The 24366-nt window shown below is 34.6% G+C and overlaps 2 protein-coding genes across 2 annotated transcripts; both read right to left on the bottom strand.

The window, feature by feature from the left end:
- Positions 1-954: 954 nt before the first annotated feature.
- Positions 955-3370, bottom strand: LOC116108843 (serine/threonine-protein kinase AtPK2/AtPK19-like). The gene is made up of 6 exons (XM_031395078.1): positions 2572-3370; positions 2411-2493; positions 2200-2320; positions 1904-2077; positions 1469-1576; positions 955-1356 (listed from the first exon to the last, which is right to left on the bottom strand). Exons 1-6 carry the CDS (start codon positions 3193-3195, stop codon positions 1033-1035), a joined length of 1434 nt encoding a protein of 477 aa, XP_031250938.1. The 5' UTR covers positions 3196-3370; the 3' UTR covers positions 955-1032.
- A 4861-nt stretch (positions 3371-8231) lies between these two features.
- On the bottom strand, positions 8232-23299 carry LOC116108757 (transportin MOS14-like). The gene is made up of 27 exons (XM_031394994.1): positions 23113-23299; positions 22588-22665; positions 22317-22382; positions 21618-21665; positions 21372-21518; positions 20424-20555; positions 19329-19369; positions 18624-18715; positions 18176-18303; positions 17990-18065; positions 17717-17837; positions 17538-17637; positions 17110-17191; positions 15951-16033; positions 13246-13362; positions 12930-12981; positions 12598-12753; positions 11369-11492; positions 11192-11273; positions 11024-11112; positions 10864-10938; positions 10704-10758; positions 10375-10494; positions 10192-10284; positions 9964-10109; positions 8902-9079; positions 8232-8783 (listed from the first exon to the last, which is right to left on the bottom strand). Exons 1-27 carry the CDS (start codon positions 23233-23235, stop codon positions 8505-8507), a joined length of 2883 nt encoding a protein of 960 aa, XP_031250854.1. The 5' UTR covers positions 23236-23299; the 3' UTR covers positions 8232-8504.
- Positions 23300-24366: the final 1067 nt, after the last annotated feature.

Raw genomic sequence — 24366 nt, 5'->3', positions numbered from 1 at the left:
TACATCGCCGTCATGAGTAAGCCATGGAGGGAATCCACCAACCACCCTATGGCTTTCTGTCCCTAAATACACTGTAACTAAGGCCACCCATGAGGCATCTTGGTGCTTTAGATCAGTACTCTGCTATGCTTTAATTGGTGCTAAATCAGATTTAAGAACCTTATCCAGTTCCGATGCTCTCCAATTTACCTAAAGAGATAAAAGGGCTTAACAAGAAAGACATTATTGTTCGGCCATGCCCAAGTATCTCTTTATCAAATGTGTATACTATCTCATTAAGAGGATTCAATTTCTGATTGCCTCAGCTTGACCCAATAAACCTTATCGTTATCATAGTGGAACTGCTCCATTATACAGCTCTATCTAGTTTCCTATCTTTTGATTTTTCTTATTTTACAACATCAAAACCATAATCCTTCTGCAAATTCAACTTAGCTCAGGCTAGTCAATACAACTGCAATGAAGTCTATTTTTTTTCCTCGTTACCATTTCAGCCAACTTTCTCCATCCCATGTCCAGCTCATGTTTTGTTTGTCTTGCCTCACACAGTCAAGAAATTTAAGATTTTCTATCTTAAAAACCACTGTTGGTTTCTCGGGAAAACACTACCATGTCAGGATTACAACAAAGGGTTGAGATTTAATAATAAGGCTTCAGATATTTTCGTTGACATATAGTTCTTAGATTAAATATTTGGACCAAAAGAATCAAAATATATTTCATTCTAACAAGGAATAAAGTGTACTCAAGAGCTCTGACCGGAATCCACTTCAATTTAATATAAAAAAGTATTATTCAATTAAAAATCTGCTGGGATTATTGCCATCTACAAATACAACAGATGAGAGCATTTACAAACCCCTTGAATGAAAATCTATGGTCATTTGTATGAGAACAGTTTAAGAGAGTACATATAATGTAGATATTGTATCATTTTGTGTTCTGGTTGAAAAAAAAAAAAAAAACTTACAATGAGTTAACATCACAATGTAGACAGATGACTTCTTTCATTTACCCTTCATTATCGATCTCTTATTTTTCTTTTATTTCTCCTTGGTTGTGAACTTTTCTGTCATCTGATGAAAGCCAGGGGTTAGGTGCCACGTAAGTATACCCCTGAAAATGCTCACCTGCTGTCGGTGTAGTACCTGGTGAATCATCTGCAGGCATTGTCGTCCAGCACCGGTCAAAATTTGCAGTACAATCTTTTCCACTCACATCTGGCTTGAACTTTGGCACCAGTTCTCTAGCCTCCAATTTCTTCCAGTTGATTGACCGAAACCATTTATGACGTTTGATGTCATCTCCTCCATTGGGTCCACTACCTAACCTTCTAGTTGGATCCTTTTGCAGCAACTGAAACAAAAAGATTTTCCATTGTTTTAGCCATCAATTTGTAAATTAAAAAAGGACAGGGAGAAGGGGAGGGGGGGTGGGGTTGGGGGTGTTGGGCTAATGGAATTCTTACTCCTTTGAGCAACGAGTGTGCTTCGCCGGTGAGAAATGGTGGAAGTTTCACTTTTTCATTGATAATTCTCTGCTGAAGCTTCTGCCTATTGGCATGAGTAAATGGTGGCTGCCAGAAAGAAAGAGTGACAACAAATTTAAATAAGTCAGTCAAAAACATCAACAGGGCACGGGCAATCCTCTGTGTAATGGGTAAGCAATCTAAAAACATTCCTAAAAAAAAGAAAACTGGATAACAATTCAAGCAAAGTAATTGAAAAAACCGGATAAAAAAGTGGTTCATAAACTTGTACAAGTATGTTACACCAAAAAAGAATTCATCTGATTATTCGCATACAGACAAGCAGTATTAATTTGTAAGTTACCAGCAATAAAAGTTGAAATTTACACACACAAACATATCTATATACATTGCATATTCCACAGATGGTCTTACCTGCCCAGTTAACATTTCATACAGGAGTATTCCAACACTCCACCAATCCGCATCCTTGTTATGGCCTTTAGAAAGTAAAATTTCCGGCGCCATGTACTCGGTTGTCCCACACATTGAATTTGATCTGCTTGATTCATCAATTTCCTTTGCCAGTCCAAAATCAGTTAGCATAACCTATAAAACAAGCATCACATTTAGGAATTAAACATATGTTCAACAAAAAGGTAAAATAACTCATAGCTTAAATTAATATCATTATTTTAAAAGCATAAAGTTGAGTACAAGAGGTCTATTACATGCCCATCAACGTCCATGAGTATATTTTCAGGTTTAAGATCACGATGCACGATCCCACACTTGTGAAGATGTGCAACAGCACATACTATCTCAGCAGTATAAATCCTAGCTTGATCCTCACTACTCAAGACATACACAAAACCAAAAGTCACAATCAAAACAGTTGAACATACTTCACAAAGGAAATTTCATAAGTTTAAAACAAATTACCTGAAAATCCCCTGCCTATACAGATGAAAGAAGAGATGTCCTCCATTTATAAAGTCCAAGATCAAATACAGCTTACAGTTTGTCTGCGAAAGTTCATCCATAAAACAACAGTAAATAGACACTAAATAAACATTGAATCCAATTAACTTTAAAAAAATTACCTGGAAAGAATAGCGAAGCTGAACAATGAAAGGATGCATGACTTTGGTGAGAATATCCCTCTCAGCCTTCATGTAATCCACATGATTCTTCTTTATTATCGTTTCTTTTCTCATCACTTTCATTGCATATATCCCATCCCCATCCCCATCCCCATCACCATCACTATCACCACCGTTAATATCATCTCTATCTACCTTTTTCCTCACCTGAAAAACTTTACCGAACGCACCTTGTCCTACAACTCTCAGTATCTCAAAATCTCCCGGCCCGATCTTTTTCTCGCTTTTAATTTCACTCTCACTTTCACTAGCAATTTCAAGGCTTTCGTTTTCAAGTTCTTGGATTTGGAGAGGGAGAGAAGAGGAGAGGGTGTAGCGAGGGGATGGACCCACGAAGGAGTGGGAACGGTTGTAGATAACAGGTGGGTCCGCTAAGAAAGCGGAAGCTGATGACGTGGAAGCAGGTGATTGGGCGGAGTTGTTGTTGTTGTGGTGGGGAGTTAAGGGTCCGAAAACTTCAGAGAAGTCGAAGTCGGGAGAAGAAGCGGAGGGTGGTGTGATGGTTAGCTTTTTGAGGTTGGCTGATAAGAGAGTGTGAAGGCCTTTTTGTGATGAAGAGACCATGATTGCAGCAGAAGCCAGCCGACGAGGGAGGCTTTAGAAGCTGAGGTTGTTACATTTTATTTTAGAGAAGTGAGAGATGTTGGATTAAGATCAAAGGTTGCAGAGCGTGGTGGTGGTGGTGGTGGTGATGGTGATGGTGATGCAACTTGTAGGCACCAAATCAATTATTGGTGAATGAATATGAATTTAGCAGGTGAGAGAGATGTTGACTGAATTTCCTATACGCGCTTGGGCTGGTCGTCAATTTCAATCGCTGAGGACAAAAGCACTTTACCGTGCTCCATGATCCTGATCCTGATCCAAAGGGCTGATACTGGCCCAATAAAAGCAATAGGTCCTCGTATTCAGAAATCTACTTAATTAGCTTATTTTAACTCAGGAATGTAAAAATTATTAAAACAGAAGAACTTTTCAAAATAAAGTATTTATAAATTTAAAGATAAATATAAAATAAATTGTCTAGTTGTAAATTAGAAAAAAGGATTCTAATATTAAAAAAAATTCTTTGTACATATAAAATAACTTATTTAAAGTTTCTTAATCGTTCTAATCTTTGATTTGAGTTCAACCATACAACATAATTTAAAAACTCTTCCTATCTAATTACATGACCAATCCTCAAAGTCATATGTCACTGGATACAACAAATTTCAAGTAATTTAAGCTTTTAATAAAGGATATTCTGACATCTGTGACAGATATCTACTTCCTCCACAGCAAAACCAGGTTCCTCATCATTCACATCTGCCCATTAACCAACCAATTAGTACTCACAAGAGTTCATAGATTGGTGCAGTGTCCTCATATGATGAATTGAAACTGTACAAGGATAACAATCAAAATATATTATTAAATCTGTCTTGCAATTAGAAGCTTTATGAAGCTTCAAGTCATATATACTGTTACAGTTAATTGGCGCATAACTAGCAACCCAAATATTAAGAAAAATGATAATGGGAATAAAGACTTTATACATGTAAGATAAATAAAACCTATGGATTCTTCAACTTTGTTTTTACTCAACACATTTGAAAATGTGGTAAATTCTTGAAACTTGGGAGAGTGTGCAGTATTTTTTTATCTTTAAAGTTAAAAATACCTGATTCGCCAGAGGGATGTGGTTCATAAAATTGACTATTTTCTCCCTGATCATAATCTTCATCGTTAACATGATCATTCTCATCCAAAAAGAAAATGCAATTCCCTTCCAAGTCGTTGAGATTTCTATCTAAAATGTATGAACTGCGTTGTGACACAAATATCCCTTCCAAGTCGTTGAGATTTCTATCTAAAATGTATGAACTGTGTTGTGACACAAATAATATTTGGTCATCCAAGCTATTTAACCTAGTTGTATTGATGAATGCGATAGTAGGATAACCAATCTTTAGCATATAAAATCCACGAGTTAAGTCATACATAAATCCACAACTAGTATCATAATGATCATAGACTCATAGTAGCCTATTCGAGTAATTGTATGTTCAAACATCTTTTGAACAAGTAAAATTTCGCCTTTGGACTCCACCAAATATGACACAAGCCCTTCACAAACTGATGTCAATCCTAATTCGAATTCAATTTCATTATATTGTTGGATATCAAGACGAGGGACTGATAATAATTTGAGAATAACATCCATATACCCTACCCTCAATGGATGTGTTTCAAGAGAATGTAATTCTGTGTATATCAAAGCATGCAATATTCCAATAGAAAATATGATGTCTCGTAAATGATCATAATCCCAGATGGTCCAACTCTTGTCTTTTGGCCTACAAGTTACTAACTTATCATATGGAAAAATAATTCCTGCAACTACAACGTTTGCAGATGACAATGTTTTGGACATTGTTTTGTAGACAATGTTTTGGACATTGTTTTGCAGTGCTGATCTCCAGGACATGCAAGCCCTACTCATACTAAGAGCATCATGTAAACTTAATTTGCGGATAATTTCGCCTAATATATCTTCCGAAAGTGACTCCCAAATCCTCTTCTCCTCCTCATCATCCCTATGGTGTTTCTCCTCTTTCTTTTCGAATTTGCTATGTAACAGAGTTAACGTCTTCTTCAAAAAGTTTGCCATGGAATTGAACGGGAAACTTCAAGGAATTAAATATAGGGAGGGAATTAGGGCTGTGCAAAAAAAACCGATAACCGAACCGAATCCGAATTTTCGGGTACCTAAAAATTCGGGTCGGTTTCGGGTAATTTTTATAAGATACTCGAATTTTCGGTTCGGCTATCGGTTATTTAATTTAAGATAACCGGGTACCCGGTACCCGGTTTTATTAAAAAAAAAAAAAAAAAAACCAGTTTTTAAAATTTTTTTTTTTACTTCAATTTTCAAAGGGCAAAGCCCCAAATAGGCAAATACATTGCCCTAAAATTTCAGCCCATCAGCGTCACTGCGTCAGCCGTCAGGTCCCGCACTTTGTTCTCATCTCTCTCAAATTCTCTAGTCTCCAGTTCCACTCTCCAGTAAAGTGCGTCAGGTCCCACAATCTGCACTCATCTCTCTCAAATTCTCTAGTCTCCACTCTCCAGTACGTTTGTGGACTGATGTTGAAGATCATATTTTCTTTACAGTTAATAAGTATCATGAAATTCTTTTTATCAATAATTCTGCTTTAGTTTGTCTTCGGATAACCCTTCATCCTTCTGTTTTAACTATGATTTTTGCTTCTTGTGTCTGGAAATGATGCCCTCTGTGTGTCAATCCTAACTTTTTCCAATTTTTTATTTGTTTTCAATATATTTTGTTTTTATTTGTGGAGCTTTAACTAATTTATGGGAAAATTAAAGGCGATATGCTATATCCAACCCTCTCTTTTGCTTAACTTTCTTTTAGTTAATTTATTTTAATTATTTTGTGCCAAAAGTAAAGATCATGAAACCCTCGTGATCATTATTATTAGGGAAAAAAATTTCTAAATAAAAAGGAAACTTATCCTGGACCTTTAAGAGATTCTTAAAGGATGGAAATAAAAAAGAAACATCAGCGTGTTGTGCCCATATGTTAGCTTGTTGGTGAAGTGCATAGAATTGTTTTATGTGTTGGTGCTTAATTAATTAATTAATTCTCCACTGAAATTTTTTTCTTAAGACTTCAAGGTACTGCAAAAATTCTCCACATTCGGCTTCAGTCTACTTCCTTTCACATACTTCTTTGCTGCTGCTTCTTCAATTGTAAAATTATTGAATGAAATACCCCGATGGAATTGTATCTTGTAAAAAATTAAAATTCATGATGAATTTTAATCAAATTCGGGTACCCGTAAACCGGGTATTCTAAAAACCGATTCGGGTACCCGGTTTTGCACAGTCCTAGAGGGAATTGTGGTTTCTTGTGTCAAAGAAGTATACTCGTATGTATATAACAAGCTTGTGATATGCCTTTACGAGTAGAAATAGAAATTTGAATAAGAGTTAAATTTATTAATTTCCAATACGAATAAGATACTGATTCTAGTGATAGAGTAGGAGTAGGAATTTGAATAAGAATTAATTTATTGATTTTTAAGAATTTTAATAAGAATAATTTATTAATGAGTGATGCTATATACGCATCCCACCAATTAAATTATTAGCCCCCATTTCTAAATAACATTTGCATTAATTCTAAAATTACCATTTTAATTTTTTTTTTTTTTTTTTTAAAGTTTCAAGACATTGCAATTAAATTTCTCAATTAATAATTGTTCTAAAACTAGTGTTTTTCAATAGTACTATATATATAAGAGTTAGAAATTACTGTGGGTCTTTTTATACTTATTTTTGGCAAGGATTTAAATTGATATTGGGAATTCTGGTTTCTTGTGTCAAAGAAGTATACTCCTATTTATATAACAAGTTTGCGGTATGCCTTTACGAGTAGGAATAGAAATTTAAATAAGAGTTAAATTAATAATTTTCCAGTAACAATAGGATAATGATTCTACTGATTTTAGATAATTAATTTACAACTTCACTCAAAAATTCATTTACTGATTTTTAAAAATACAACATTAGCCTTTTAATTAATTAATTAATTTATTTTTACTTAAATTTCTCAATTCATAATTGTTCCAAAACTAGTGTTTCTCAATACTACTATATATATATATAATTAGAAATTTCTGTAGGCTTTTTTTTTTTTTTTAATTTTTAATTTTTGGCCAGGTTTTGCATGCCACCAGAATGAAATTTCTAGTCAGTAAAATGCCCATACACAATAGCAATCAATACCCATTCTTATCTTGACGAGGCTAACTCCAAGATTGTATGAACTCCATTTAGAGTTCTCATGAATTGCGTTGCGTTTGCAATATGTTTCTATGACAAATGGGTTTTCTCCATCCTTTACTATATCGGGTGAGGGGTGTGCTCTGTTTTTAATTTTTAAATTTAGTATTTGTAGTGTTAAGAGTGTAATTATGTTTACAATATTATTGCAGCTTTGTTTGTGACGCTGTAGATGGTTGGTGTGCTCGAAAATTCAATCAAATCAGTATTTAGTTTCATGTTGACTTAATGCATTTGGGTGTATGCACATTTTTGTGTATTGAATTCTTTTATGCTATTTCAAACAATGGAAATGAGAATGACTTTATTTTCTATTGACCGTATACCTTAATCTAGAATTATAGTCTTTCTTCAAATTAATGTGTTGTCGCCCAGTTGAATTGAATCCTTGTTTGGTCTGACTTACATAGTATGTTTCGCGGCTATCATCAATAGAATTGAATTAGATGAGAACTTCAACCTTTTCTAGCATAGTATATATTCTTTGGATTGTGAAAGGTGGTCGAAGGATGAAAGAGTGGAGGGTGCTTTAATAAGGGACATTCTGACACCTGTGACAGATATCTACGTCCTCCACAGCAAAACCAGGTTCCTTATCATTCACGTCTGGCCATTAACCATCAATGAAGACAAGGCAAATTACTTCCAACCATTTGCAAGTTCAGATTTTCTTTAGGTAAGAACATTGTTCAAGACAAGACATACACACAGTAAAGAATTAAAAAATTTATGATGAAAGAAAAAATGCCTTTTCCATTACCAAAGAAAATTACAAATCTATACCCGAAACTTTACCCTAAAAAAAAATTGAAGCCAAAACAATTGGAACCACTCAGTCAATGAAGATACAATGGCAACCTATTCTCGCCCACCCAATATAAACGCCAGATTCTCCTCAGAAAAAATTGGAGAATGATAATGGATACACAATGATGAAAAAAATATAACTAATACACAATCAAGTAATTCATATAACCGACAATCGGGACCTCAGCAAAACAGCCCCTTTTTTTTACTTTCCACTATGATACAGGCACCACATTTAATTCATGTGGCTTCAAAGCTCCTTTAACAATCTCTTGAACTGTTCGATTACGACGGCAAACATCAGACAGTTCTTCAATTGGACCCATCAGGGCATTGACATCAGCTCCCGATGCTGCATCTGATAATGCTTGCAAAAATCTTGTCCGTTCCACCTCTGCAACAGCTGTCAATGGGATCAACGAAACACTCACCTTGGCCCACTCCAATGCTTGGACACGATAAGCTCGAGTTAAGGCCAGTAGTGCATAAGTTACCTGGAGTAAAAGAAGGTTCCATAACACTCGAATCAACAAAATATAGGTAAAAAGACATGATTCTAATTCACTATATTTTCCATAACATGTTAAAATTTTATTGAAAACTTGGACCTACCGTCTCTAGCCGAGAACTTGGAAGGGCTCCTGTCAATGAGGCAATCAAAATTCTGGTAATGCTGGCACCTCGAGGAATAATGACACTATCCCTCAAAGATAAATATTCTTCTCCCTTACAAGACTTCACAAGATCAAAGATATCAGATAGGAAGGTCAATATGGAATTGGAGGCCTCCCTGCAAACCAAAAAAATAAAACATTAAAAAATGAAACAGGGTAAATTAACCATGAACAAATGCCAACATATAGATTCAGAAAGTGTGTTCATGAATAACCATTACACAATAAAGAAAACTGTCTGTAGGGATAGGAATCAAAAAATTTACGAATGCGAAAACACAAAAAGATTAGAAAACAATGCAAGGAAAACCCTTCATAAGGTCTCTGGCCTGAAAGACATGAATGCAGTGTAAACTTGAACCTTGTATCAACAGACAAATGTAAATCGTGTATCTCCACCATTTTTTATATCAAAAAATCTAATGCAGATACGATAACATACAGTGTAGATGGGTACATATGCATAAGGTTTTTTTGGGCTACATTTGCATATGTTTGTATGCATGTGTCTTGGTGTCTAAGCTATACCACTTTGTGGTAAGATAATTTTCTAAAAAGTTTTGGCGTTGGACACTTTTAACATGATAGCACCTACAGATCACAGATATTAGTTTATACTGAAATTTGGGTTTACTAGAATGCCTGCACGATGTGACAGTACAGTACTGTTTTTAGTTTTTGATATTCTGTTACACAACTTATTTCTTAGTCCGGAAGGATGTTCTGTATTTAAAACTTCGAGGAAGATAAGCCCAACTCAAGGTCTCCTTTGATGTATGATCCAAAAGGAAACTAGCTTAATCGGTGGTGGACTATACCAGGGATAACTGTATTAATTAAATGGTCATTTGTGTTACTTTTCCACTTGTCCCTTTATATAACATAGCTTCTTATCATATTTGCATAGACCAATTTAAACAATCATATCTAAGCACTCAAGAAAAACCATAGTGCTTAAAAAGATATAACATACACACAGAGTAGAAAAGAGAAGCTAGACCTGTGCTGTACTGTAATTCCCATCATAGCACAATCTACTAATGATGGAAATACAGGAGAGGGGATAAATAGCTGAGAACAATAGCGAATGCACCTCGATGCCAACAAAAAACAATCATCTGCAACGTCAGGCCTTGAAGTAAACTCCTGCAAAATAGGGGATCAAGCAACATAAATATCAGGAAACCCTAAAAAGAAGAAGACAATATAGAGCTCATTGAAATCATACGTCAATACTTGTGAGAAGACATGTCGTGCGCTTGAAAAGAGCTTCAATCAAATTTTGTAAGTAGCTAGCACAAGATGGGTCAGAACCAAATATCTGTGAAGCAAAACATGCTGACTGCTCAAGTTTATGATGATAGTAAAAAACGTAAATAGAATGTCGATGCTTGTATCAAGCCATACATACCTTTATTACTTCACTAGAGAGATAAAGGAAACATGGCTGTTGGTGTTGTTGATATAAACCTTGAATCTCCTCTAGAATGGCTCCGATTGTGATTCCCATATACCTTTTGGAAGTTCTCACCTGATGGAGAGAGAAAGATAAGCTTCAACAGAAAAACAAGACAGCCCTTCATTGGATTCTTATCTCAACACAGATAAATAGCATCAGTATAGAGCTCAAGTTTAATTTAATTATTAGATTTCTAATATAAAGCTGTAAATCCACCAAGTCAATATACCAGAAAGCAACATTTTGACTACTAGATTTCTATAATGTTTGATTGAACTCACAGCATATTTGCAAGCTCGACAAAGAGACTCCATCGTACGCATATCCCAAGCACGACTGCACCAGAAACATGCTCAACAGATATTAGACAAGAATGAAATGTGATGCAGTGAAGGTACATTTACATGAAAATTCCAAAATTGGTAGGTTACAAATGCTCACATATCAAATATAGCTTTGAATATGGGCCAAAGCCTTTGTATTGCATCTGCCACAGCTTCAGGATGATTTACATGCCTAAAATTGGGGATAATAGCACATTGAGAATAATTCTATAGAATAAAATCAGTAAAAGACAGAACTGAAAGGACAGTGACTACACCTGAAGATGTAGGCAAATCGATCAATATGAACAGTTAAGTCACGAGGATGTTTCTTATGCAATACTTCTGGTCCTTGATTGATAACTTCCTGATTGTCAAATCATATAATTAATAATATTGTCCACTAGCAGATAAAACTCAATGAATCCAGTAGAAGCAGAACTAACCTGTAAGGGAGTAACCACTGGCAAGCACAACATCTCCAGAGCCTTCTTAGCATCATCTTGGGGAAGTTCTGTAATAACCATGCTGCAAAAATAGATTTAGAAGAAATTAATCAAGTTATTTATGCAGAACTCAAATTATCTAGTATTTCGCTTTTGAAGTCGTTGAGCAATAGATACCTCAAGGCTTCAACCAAATGCAATGAGTCCTCAGCAGAAACTTTTAAACAACCTTCCCCATTAACTGCTGTTCGATACACATTATAGAGACCATCCAAGTATCCACAAAGCTTTTTCCGGCAATCTACAATTGTATATAAATCATTACTATCACACTAAAAACCAATTAAAAACAGACTCATACTTCCATGGACATGTGAATAAGTAAACAAAGAAACAATCAATGATAAACTAAATCTACATCAAAACCAAACGAACACACATCAATAGTAGCATTGAAATTAAACATTCAGGCACAAGGACAGCAAACATAAGGATCATAGAGGACATATTACAACTATTTAAGATTTCCAAGGCAGAATAAAAAAGTATCCTGACCATGAGATAAAACCTAAATGAGCTACTCCAATCCTCACCCCAACACATACCAACCCAAAACCCAACAGGAACCTTAAAACTTCCAGGATGTAATTGAAAACATTGTCCTTTATGAACCCAAACTCTGTTTATTTGTCAGCCCTTTAGAAGTCACTTCATGTCAAAGCCATCAATTTCCTAATAAGACACTGAAGCCTAAAGATCAAAAGCTCAATTCCATTTAGGGACATAAACAAAAATTTTACATAATAAAGAGAACATATAGGTTGATTAGGCTTCGTTTGGTTGGATTTTGGGAATACTATTTTTAGTATTCCCAAAAAAGTTAAACAGTAAAATATCCAAAAACTCACAATATTATTCAACTTTATTCAACTTTTTTTAAACCCCTTAAATTTATTAATTTAATTAAATACCCCTAAATATTTTTAATGTTTTTGTTATGGCGACTCCGGCCACCCTCCGGCGGTGGTAGCCAGCTGTCCGTATTTAAGGGTGGGTTGGGGGTGTTTTTATTAACTTTTAATGTTTTATTATAGGGGGTGTTTTGTAAAAAAACAAACATAAGGGATATTTTATTAATTTGTAAATTTTACATCGTAATACCCGCCAAATTTAACTTTTTTTTAACTTTTTTCAAAAAACTTTTCCCAAAAACACAAAATTGTGAACCAAACAGAGCCCATTTTTTGTTGTTACAAGCACATATAATTCATTCATTCCCTGTAAGCAACCAATGGGGACCAAGATATTGTAAAAACAAAACCTTCCCCCCTCCCCCCTCTCTCTTTCTTTTCTCCCGGTCTTAGAATCACACAACAAATAATTACTCAATAAAAGAGATCCTATACCATCACAGATGTGTCTAAATGCCAAAGCTGCAGCCGCAGCTGAATCTTCTGATACACCCATGCCACTTGTGAGCATACCAAGGACTGAAGCCAATATAGATGGATCGCTTGATGCAGCATCAAGCCATTTTGAATATGCTCCAACGGTTAAGCAAACTGCAATTCATTAGGTAAGCAGATAGCACATTTATAATGAAGGATAAACACTCTACCATAAAGGTTGCTTCTAATTGTCAAGCCACCAATTTGGAAAAACATAAGACTACTGACACAGAAAAAAAAAATGTTCTGTTTTCCAAAATAAAATAGAAAAAATCTCATTCACACAATACCAGTCTGAAGCAGTTGGGGTTGTTGAGGAAGTTTTGGAAGCAAAGTCATAACCTGTATAACAAATAGAACAACATTGAAATTCATGTGAATGGACAAAAACAAAGAGAAAAAGATTTACCCATGGCAATTAAAGAATCTATAAAATGCAAAACACTCAATTACACAAACCGAATAAGGAGCCAAGTTAACTTTCAAAAGCAAATTGAGGTATCAAACATAGGAACACTCACCAAGCAGCCAAGCAAAAGCATACAATTAAAATATCTATATATATAATACCATGAAAATATGAGAGAAATTGAAGAACATTCAAACCTGGGGCATCACTTCAGCTTCAATGACTGAAACATAATTGGATATAGCCCGGATGCAAAATAAAGCAGCCTCTGCTGGACGCCACTCACTATGTTCATTTCCACAACAAGCCACACCCTTGGATAATACAAAAGAAAAGCATTTGAGCCACAGAAGAGGTTGTTGCATCAATAACCCAAACATAATAAAATAAATAACTGCCAAGAATAGCAAAAAAGTACGTAGATCTCATCAGTCATGATCTGGTAAATAAGCTTAACATGTTCTCACCAAGTATCTGACAATTCCGTAGACAAAATAACGACATCATAGCAACCCATTAAGTAAAGAACTCTATAAATAAGAACATAAGCAATCATCAACAAGACTTTAAAACTTTTGGCTACACGAAAAAATGAGTCAAAGTCAACGAGATTATGCCAAAATTTCATCTACTGCAACAATGCTCTAAGCCAAATGATAGCAGAAAAATAGTTTTTAAGCATGAAGGGACATGAGTACCAAGTACTACAAACAGCTTGGTCATTCAATTTTTCTAGTATACTGTTTGATATAATTTTCTTACACAATTTACCTACGAAGGGATCCCAGCACCCAATTCTACATTCTAATGGCTCATCCCATTCAACATGATATCCTACTTCACATATTATTCAAGAATAGATTAATAATGTAGCACAACAAGTTTTAGCGTTGAGCCAAACCTCGGTCTAAAGTAGACACTAAGTTACCCAAGAGGAAAATTGTGAAAAATTATAATAAGACACTTTATAGTTTATACTAATGGACAGAAAACTGAATAGTGATTATAGTTTTATAACAGTATTCCATGTCATCAATCTCCTGTGTCCATTCTTCAAAATAACTTTGATACTTCAACTCCTCTGCTTCCTATCATCATAAGAAATATCAGATGTCCCTAGGATGCAACAATAATAACCTTTCCAGTCGCCATATCTAAAGAAAACCCTGTGCATAAAGTCATAACATCAATTAGAATGCCATAAGGTCTAACTTTCACTATGCTCTAGCAGCACATCCCGGGAGTAGCCATTATACACTCAGGGCTTATTTTTATCATAATTCTTCAAGTCTGTTCAAAAGAGGATGCCACTATCTAATTAGCTTGTCGCCCTCCTAAAAAACTTATCTGAAATGCAACATCATTGCCAAGACAGACACTATATTTTAACTATAACTTTTCGCAACTAAGATAACACATAACATCAAACTGGTCACTAGAACCATGTCACAGGTTCATGTCATGCAGCAGAAATTTTGTATGGACCAAACTCTAAAAAACAGAAAGTTAGGATGGACCAAGATCTAAAAAACAGGTTGTCATCAGGTTACATGAAAACGGATTGTTAACTTGAACTAATTGGGAACTGAAAGAAGAAACTAAATATATCATTATAAATCATTCAAGTTTGAGCACCAACCTGAAGTGCATAATACTAACCCTTTAATTGTTGCCGAAAATCTTGATCACTTTACTCCATAACTAAGAGTCAGTGGAATTTGTTTGCAGATGAAGGATGATCAATATAGCAAATGTGCTAATTCACAAGAGAAAGACCTTTGTTAAAAGCCAACGATAGATGCACATGCTCGGTCTAATTCTTAGCGACAGAAATTCATAAATATGCGAGGCTTGATGACCAAATATTCCCAAAATCACATAATTCAATCCTCTATTAGACTGTAAAACCTGAGTTTAAACTCAGCCAAAAGTCACTAGGCTGGTCAAATAATAGCAGTAAGAATCCCCAGGTTACTAGAATATACATACACAATGGGTCCACTCCTACCCCAGTGCTTGATGAATTGAAAACCTATTAAGAAAACTCTGCTTGCAGCAAAAATAGACCAGTAAAAGAACAGCTGGCACTCTCTGTATGATGGTGTTAGATCCGCTGACATCAACAGCTAAAGTTAGTGTCCATATGATTTTCAGTGACAACAGCCATTGGTGAAACCCTTCTCTTATCAGACCTAACAAATGGCTTGTTTAGCTCCCAAGCTAATTTGACTTAGCTATGGATGAAATATACTCCAAGAGAAGGCGTTATCTTAGAGAAAAAAAAGGGAAAATATAGGACATGAGAAGAATTAGATGAAAGAACTGATAGGGCATCAGTACTCTGCTTCACTCTTAAGAAAAATAACATCACTACATAATCAAAGGGCTCAAAACTTTGGAGTAAAACTAACCACATCAACATTATTCATTAGAGCCCTTAAATGAATTTAGTTAACCCTCATGCTAAACAACTTTACAATCGAAAAATAAATATGCGATTCTAGAGAAGAATGAGCCAAGTCTTGAACTTTTATTAAATAAGAAAATATGCATTTGAGTCAAATAGTTATAGAAATCCAATAAGGGTGGAGGTTGGCGTCATATAGGCATTTGATGTACAATTGGGATGATCTTTAAGAATTCATTGGCAGTGTAATAATAACAACTCTTACACAGTTTTATTTTGGCCCCAATTCTCAGACACGCATAGATACAAATTGTGTGTGAGCATATATGAATTCATGTAAGCTTACTCATTGAAAGAAGAGAGCACACACAATCTTTTGAATACCAGCAATATTATAAGCCTTGTGAGATTCACAAATTAAACCATAAAAAAAGATCTAACAACTTCACAGACAATGGAGGTTATTGCTCCCACAACAAAGCAAATGGTACACACCTCAACAAGCTTCGTGTAAAGAATTTTCAACGTTGCATCACCACCTAAAACTGATGCTGCATCGATTAGGACATCCGCAACAGCTAGCAACATCAGAGATTCCGTTAGCGTTGAAGAAGTGCTAGATGCCAGGTCTCATCAAGATGAAAATATAAAAGAAGAGGCAGATGTAACAACCTTCACATTCAAAAGATAACTTTGACTAAATCACATAGAATAAGCAATGAGATAAATAATACCACTGCGACATGGAGAAACAAATTACTGTGTTGACTAAACTGAATGAGAATGATAAAACCAAATTACTTCATTGCTCTTGATTCACTTCTATGAGAAATATGTGTAAGAACAGACATATAGGTTACAGTGACAAGAAAATTTCGAACTCTGCCTATAGAACATTCCCACAATAAATATAGGAAAAAATTAAACACATGATGTTTCTCATAGCATCCCCCTCTGAAGAGCAGCCTATAATACGCATTACTCAGAGGACCAGAAATGTAAACTCTGCCTTACAGCAGAAGCATATTTCAAATTAACGTGCCAAAGTACCTATTTTTTAGTCACTGAAACAACATAAAATATGAACAAAGTGTCTAATAAAACAATGCTGATAACTGAGGGCCATTCATTTTTCAATTGTTACGCTTATAGTCTTAAATAAATGAGCTTTAACATGAACCATATAGATGAAAAGGAGGAAGGTATCAGAAGTAATTAATTATATGCAAAAGTCAATATAAATTGAAACAGATCACCAGTACACAAAGTACCATGTTAACAATACACTAAGCTAACAGATCTGACTATATTGCCATTCACTGAATAGCAAAGTCCAAATTTTAGAAGGCATCACCACACAGTCAGCATTTTCCCAACCATAGTTGCTATTTCTACCTCTCATCTCCCATAAGTTCCTTTCAAGGATTACATCTGTCCATTCTATCAACGATTGCAACCCAAGGATACTATTTTGTCCACTAAAATATGGTCTCACAGTAACAAATAAAAATCAATACTAAAATATTGCCTTGTTATGTTTCTGTGAGCTTAGCAAAAGAACATTGTTTGAAACAACCACCATGTGATCTATGAACCTTTAGCAAGTACTAGTAGAAGCAAAAATAATCTTAAACACCAAATATCTTTTTATTACCATATCTAGTCTGTTTAAACTCCTTGAGGTCCTCTAATGAAAGGTCTTGATAATCTCGAGGGTATTGAACTCGGAAGCTAACCTGTGAAGAAAAACCATAGCACTCTAGAAGCATTAGCTAATAAGAATTCCATACAGTTGCGTCTTCTAATCAGTTAAGATACATTTGGAGAAAAATATCAATTAATTCTAGGCAGAAAAAAATTGGTGGAGGTTGATAATGCAAATGCCAGAAATCAAGGTGACTCATCTACTTCTACTCAAGCTAAACAACACACTGGGGACAACCTTTTTCTAAAGATAATAACCCCTAAACTAATGCGAGTAGTGCCATTATTACTGAAATACGTGAGGCATGGTCCATTTAAAGAAAATTAATAGCTGAAACTACAAAATGTTGATGTTATGAAGTTAACTGGCTGACTCACCAAGGACACAAGGGACTCATAGGCTGAACGAAAAACCAGCAACCTTCTATTTCTTTCGGCTTCAGCAGATGCTTCATTACCAAATGAGATATGAGAATCCCTGGTACATCAGAATCATTATATCCAGAACATCATACTGAAGACGAACAATCTATTCTGGTAAGCTGCAGATGATTCACCTTTTTGTCAAGATAAGCTGAAGACTGTGCCAAAAATTAAAAGTCATTGAAGCAATATCAAATTCTGGGTGTGAAGCAACTTCCAACAGGGCATGCACTATCACCATTGATTCATCAGAACCTGTGGGAAAAAAACATCAACCACAAAGGAATAAATCATAGTAAAACAACCAACTCATCCACAGCGTTTTGAATTAATCAGGAGTAATAAGAACCATATGAAGCAAAAAGCACACAAAATTACGAGTTTCAATAAAGGAAAATAACGTATACCAGCTGCAATCAGTTCAACATATGAATCACCCATGTCAGCAAATAATCGAGCAATAGCCTTCACATCTTCCTCATCCTGAAAGTAAATATAAAAGTAAACACAAAATACCATCAAATTCCAATCACTCATGCAGGGCCAGCCACTGGTATCCACATGAGACCCAGAAATACTAAATGACACAATACCTTTGATGAATCCGTAAGCTGTGCCTTTAAATTCATAATTTGAGGTACAATTACTTGAATTAAGGGCATGTTTACAGCAGCACCACCAGAACTTCCAGCTGCTGAGTAGTGTATCAGTTCAGAGATAACTGCAAAGATTAAAAAGAAAATTCATACTGTGTTGCTCTTTCATAACATTTCAGAAAATTCTATTGCTAATTTTCAGGCTTGAACAATTGATTTCCACATTCTCCTCATTATTTTGAAAAAGACAAAATGCCAATATTCTTGAGAGGTAAACTCCATTAATATCTCTAACTATTCTTTTCTGGATAAGTTCAATATCCATTTATAATGCACAGCATAAATAGTTGGCAGAAAATCAAAATAACGCCATAAACACATTTTACAAAATCAGAAGAACAGTCAATATGTTTTAAGAAATATGAGTATGTTGCAAAGACAATACCATTTACAGATGCCTCAGAAAGTATCTCAGAATGCAAGCTTGAGAGAGCTGTAAGCACCAGTGGATGAGAGGCAAGCACAGAACCATGAATCCTGAAACCAGCAGAAGTTAAGATAAGTTCTACGAATTATAAACTATAATTTATTCCCTTTAAAGCAAGGCAGATTAGCAAGTTCATACAAGTCAGCTACAAATTTATAGCAAGGGACCAACCAAGATCTATGGTATCAATAGCAACAAGTTTTACTAAATTAGCAAAAAGCAACAAAATTGGGTTAGATAAGCAATCCCTTTAAGAAATTAACTCTTTTATAGAGTGTAATTATGCCATGATTTCTTGCACAAAATAATAATAATAAAAAGAAAAAGAAAAAATTAGACAAATCAAACCAGACTCTAAGTCAATAAATTAATATGAAAACCATAATGCAGATCTGGAGTCACTTTAGGGCCACTTCTTGCCCTTTATGACACATCAACTTTATAGAAAATCCCATCCTTTTCATACAAAAGAAAAAGCCTTATTATAATCTAAGATTTCCATGAGGTTCAAACATGTTATAGAAACAAAATTCTGGCAGGAGCTTTCATACTAACTGGAAAGTATTGCAAATCACCAAACAAAATACATAGGACTCAGTTTCTAGTTCTACTAAAAAATATTACATAAGAATGACCTAAAATATGTCATTCCAAAATACTCACCTATGCTTTAATCGAAGCCAAGATGCAAATGCCTCGAGAACCTGGCAAATCAATTAAGATGAAGTGATCAGAAAGCCACTTGATGATGCATTTAAAAGCAGACTTGTCTAAACTTTCGATGAAAGAAGGATCCAAAATGCTACATGACAAAGGAAGAATCTAAAGTTAAATAAAAGTACACAAGGTATGAGGGTCTATATGCGTGCAAGGATTAACCACTACAAATCGAAGACCATAATGAAGATATAAAAGGGGTCTTATCCCATAAAGTGCCCCATTCTTTCTCAAGAGCATCTTCAAAAACTTTTTTCATTCTTGTCCACCCAATAATCTAATAAATTCTCAGTACACTACATTTCCAATTAAACTTCAACCTTCCTTGCTCCTCCAAAAGCACAAAAGTCTTCGGCGATTAAGGAAGCAATACAGGCCAGAATCACAAGCAATACCTTAGCAGCGGAAAAGTTGAAAACAACTTCAATGCTATGGGACAATGAAGAAAATGGTAACAACACTTTCCACATCATTTTTGCACGTGACATACAAATAAGGAGATAAATAAAAGTCAGACTTATGATTTTCCAACACCATCAACGCTATGCTAGTTGTAGGTACCAAATTTTGTGATCTAAAAAGAAAAACCTTGATAATTGTCTCTATGGTACAAACTTTCTGCACAAATCAGTTTGCTATTCGATTCAGGACTAATTTCAATAATATATTGGAAAGAAATAATTCTACTAGCAAGAGACTATCCTTTGTTTTAACTCAAAGGCCTATATTTTGATATCATCTATGATTGACGAAATCAAAAATATTTTTCATAACCTAATAAACAACTTAAACTATGTATATACAAGCAACAAAAATAAATAAATACATAAATTAGTCATTTAGGTACACTATCAGTGAACTCAAATTTTGAAATTGACAGCTTCCTCTTTCCTACCCCATCAATACAGAGAAATGTATCAAAGGATTTCACCAGCACACTTCTTAATGGGTAAATTAATGAGGGAAGCAATCTTAAAAATAACCATACAATACTCAGTTAAATATGGCATTATGAGAGAAACGGCAAGAAGAATGTCCCACCTTTTCCTTCAGTTCATTAATCTGCAAACAAGCTGTCAATATGCTAAGAGCAACCTCCATCTGAGAAGTCAACTCCTTTTCAAACCGGCGACGTCTTTCTGGACGAGCTGCTATCTTGTAGTTGTATACTTCCTGATGAAATAACAAACAGAAAAAAGGAAAAAAAAGAAAAAGAAAAAAAAAAAGATAATTGACAAAGAGGTAGTGAAGATGTCTCCAACACTAACAAACAAGCTAAAATTCTATATTTTTTGTGAAGGACACAAGCAAAGCATTTTGCGTCCGCTTTAAAAGTAATAAAACCCTCATGATTCAGAGCACTAGAAGAGTCTTAGGCGGTAACAAGTATCCTCTAACACCAAAAGGTGCACCCTGATTAACATTCCCAGGCAACCAGTTAGAAAATCCGATATTCAAAATGAGTAAGGATTGAACTGAAGGAAAACTCAATGATGTAACTAAATTAATATTCTGAAATGTTGAATTCTGAAACTGGTTGACATTGTCCACTCCTCAGCTTCTTTATGGCTTTAGTTTCAAGGATAATTCTTTTTTCCTATATCCATAGAGATAGCTAATCTGTTTTACCTTAAGCTGGAAATAAGAGTTCTGTTTTTCTTTCTTGTTCTAGTTCTTTGTTGTGGGCTGCTTATAGAGCTCCATATGATTGTACATCTACTATGTTCAAAAGAAAAAATGCATATCAAGTTCTTGCATCATGCAGCCATTCTATCGTTATAGTTTTTCAATTATCAGACTAATTATAAGTTTCAATCAAGATATTTCCCTCATAAGAACCATTTTCTCCTTTTTCCTTCACAGTTTGCCAGTTCTCCCATACTGTGTCTGCTTAAAAACCTAAGCGAATGCACATATATACAAATGGAACAACCAAACAAACAAAATGCAGCAAAAAGAACCATCTCCAACATGTGATTTAAGCAGTACCTCAGGCAATACTGTAAGTAGCTCCAAAAATCCAGGTATGTATTCAGGGTGAGAATTCATCTCATCCTGAAGCCAACTAACAATACCACCACCTCCCCAATCTTCTGCAGGAACATGGACAGCCAAGGCAGCTACTGCAATGCTTATCTAGAAAGCCAAATAATTCAGCACAATAATTCTCTTAGTATAGATAAGTTGCATTGAAAAAAGGTCATAGTGTGTGAAAAGGAACTATCAAGAAAATACCTGAGTCCTGACTTTAGGGGGGCCTTTATGGAACTTTTTCAATAAGGTCTGCATTTTAAAACATCCATGCCATTAACTTCCATATACGATATGGGAAATTCAAGCATTATGTACATGTTAACATATGTGTAAGTGGACATATAAATAGTACCATTACTCATGAAGTATATCTAGTTCATAAAAACAACATCAAGAATATTTCTAAACTAAAAAATAAATCCGGGAGGAACATAGTACGGAGTTCAGGACCCTCTCAAACTAGAAAGAAGCTCAAAGAAAATCTTAAGTTGATCGATCTTACAGATTTAAAAGCTTGCCCAAGGTTAGGAGGAGGGGGGTTGTTTAGCCTCTCATCCTCCTCCCTTCCTTCTACTTGCAAATAATATATATAAAAATGATGATGAGGACGATAATAATATATATCATTGAACCAGGAGCTCTGCAGCATAAAATTATTTTTCATAGATGCAAGTACAGATTAGAATATCGAGCCACATGTTAACTTATTATGGGATAAAATCTCTATGAGGACAATGTAAATCATAAGATGTTCAGTCAGAAAACCAGCAATTCACAATTAGAATTAAAATATCATAGCTCAGTTTCAAAGGTTCATCAAATACAAAACATGCTATCAGATATTGTAATAAAATTTACACCCAAGCCTTTGGAAGAAAGTACATATCTTCAACCACTCACATTTAAGGAATCCTGTAGCGCACGAACAGCTTCAGAAGAAGGTAACTCTTCAATATCCCGTTGTACCTATAAATCAAATACCGAAATAATCAAAATCAGCCGCTATTAATAATAAAATAAACACTAGAGTGCCACACAAGATCTTGGTGCTATAAATATTGCAACAGTGGTAGCATCTCCCAGCCATGTGAAATTAAACAGTTGTAAACTTCACAACTGGCTCAATAATCATGAGCCATCAGAGCAGTGATGCAAAGTTACATTTCGTTACCTTACTTCTAAGCGTCTGAGAACAAAATATTAACGTTTCTAGATTGCTGGTGGCATCATGAAGCAAATTATCAGCAACCTAAAGCAAGTATAAGACGTCAAAATAATATGAAAGAGAACAATAAACACATTTTCATCTCAATAGAGGAAAAAGAATAACTAAACTCAGACAGCAAGGTATAATATAAAATTAACAGCAGCAGCGCGAAAGTAGACTGAAGCAAAATGTAATAGCATAACATTAAAAAGTAAAGACACTGCTTCAGTTAACCAAGGGCACTCAAAATTCAAACAAAACCCTAACTAAAGAAGAATTCAAACTTAGCCTTTTGATTACTAAACACGGCTAATTGATCCAATCTCGCCAAAACGAAATTAAACAAAACAAAAACACATAACAAAATTTTTAAAAAGCATATAACATATAATTCAAATATAAACACTAAATAATCGAACTCAAGTTCAATAAGTTTCAGATAATTTAAACTATAAATCATAAAAATGAAATGAGAGATTATAGAGTCACCTGCCAAGCATCGATGGTGCCTTGAAAATCTTGCAACCATCGATCGGCTTGCATACGCACCGTATCATCTGGATGATGGTACAGTGCGTTTAGGGCTTCTTTCACTGTGTTTTGGAGCTCCATGCTTCTCTCCGTTTGAAAATCGAACTGTACAGAGAGAGAAACGGATATATATGTAAATAAATAAAATGGTTTTATTTAATTAATTGTTTAGTTTCTTTTATTTTATTTATTTTTATTTTTTGGAAGGTAGGCGGAGAGAGAATTATTTTGCAAAAGGGTGAGGTTTTGGCGCCTGCAGTGTGACTGTGAACCCGATGAAATTGATCGGGATGATAAATGGACTGAGGATTTTAGCCGTCTGATTTGTGTACTTTGACTTCTTTATTACGTGAGTTTGGGTTGACCATTTTGTTTGCGGAGAGGGATTATTGTACTTATGTACTGTTATCGCACAACAAAACACGTGGCTCGGATTAATTAGGTGCTGGGTCCCAGTGAACAGATTGTCAATGTTGAAAGCACAGCTGGATTGATTCAAAACGAAAAAATATTTTTCCTCTGATAATTAACTAATTAATAATTTAATCCAATTAACTAACTGACATTGTTTTTTAGTTTAATTGAAGGCTGGTAAATCCATAAAGCAAACAAATAATAGATGCCTCTAGAATTAAAACTTAAAACAGTTTAAAAGAGTTGATCGTTGCTATAGAATTACCACAAGACGTGACATATTTTAAACATGTCACTTTCATAAATTAGTAATTCATTATCTATTTTTTTTATTATTGCATTATTAGTATTATTTATCTACTTTATAACTTTAAATTAATTTATATTATGTGACATTATTTTTGGTAGTTCCTATTTGTCGCTTCCACCAAGAAAATTACTAAAAAGGCTCTTTTATTTTTGGTAAATATGTATGATTCATAGTAACTTGGGAAGTACCATACAATGTGCAGGAATCTAGCACAAAATTTGTCTGTTCAATGGAATAGACATGACAAGGCCGCTGTTTTTTTGCAAAACTGAGTATTATTGTTCGTGTTCCCATCTTTATTACTATTAGAAGAAAAAAGCTACGCTTTTATAAAGTTAATGAGACTTGACTCAATATTTATCATTTCATAAGATTTTTACGAAAAGGACAAATTGACAATAAAATTTTAATTCATACCACACTAGATATCCATATTTTCTAAATAATAACATATAAGTGGAGTTTAGATCATATGGGTATATTATATT

The sequence above is a fragment of the Pistacia vera genome, unplaced genomic scaffold, assembly GCF_008641045.1.
Source record: "Pistacia vera cultivar Batoury unplaced genomic scaffold, PisVer_v2 Contig57, whole genome shotgun sequence".
NCBI lineage: Eukaryota > Viridiplantae > Streptophyta > Magnoliopsida > Sapindales > Anacardiaceae > Pistacia > Pistacia vera.
The sequence above is the reverse complement of the archived record's forward strand: the minus strand, read 5'-3'. Positions and strand labels throughout refer to the sequence as shown.

Excerpts from the sequence above, each read along its gene's own strand:
- LOC116108757 (XM_031394994.1), bottom strand. The coding sequence starts at position 23,235 with ATGGAGCTCCAAAACACAGTGAAAGAAGCCCTAAACGCACTGTACCAT. Across the intron at positions 20,556-21,371 it reads TACTTACAGTATTGCCTGAG|GAAGTATACAACTACAAGAT; the intron begins GTACTGCTTAAA and ends TTATTTCATCAG. Across the intron at positions 9,080-9,963 it reads GGAATTACAGTACAGCACAG|GGAGGCCTCCAATTCCATAT; the intron begins GTCTAGCTTCTC and ends TTTGGTTTGCAG.
- LOC116108843 (XM_031395078.1), bottom strand. The coding sequence starts at position 3,195 with ATGGTCTCTTCATCACAAAAAGGCCTTCACACTCTCTTATCAGCCAAC. Across the intron at positions 2,494-2,571 it reads AGCTTCGCTATTCTTTCCAG|ACAAACTGTAAGCTGTATTT; the intron begins GTAATTTTTTTA and ends GAACTTTCGCAG. Across the intron at positions 1,357-1,468 it reads CACACTCGTTGCTCAAAGGA|TTGCTGCAAAAGGATCCAAC; the intron begins GTAAGAATTCCA and ends TTTTTGTTTCAG.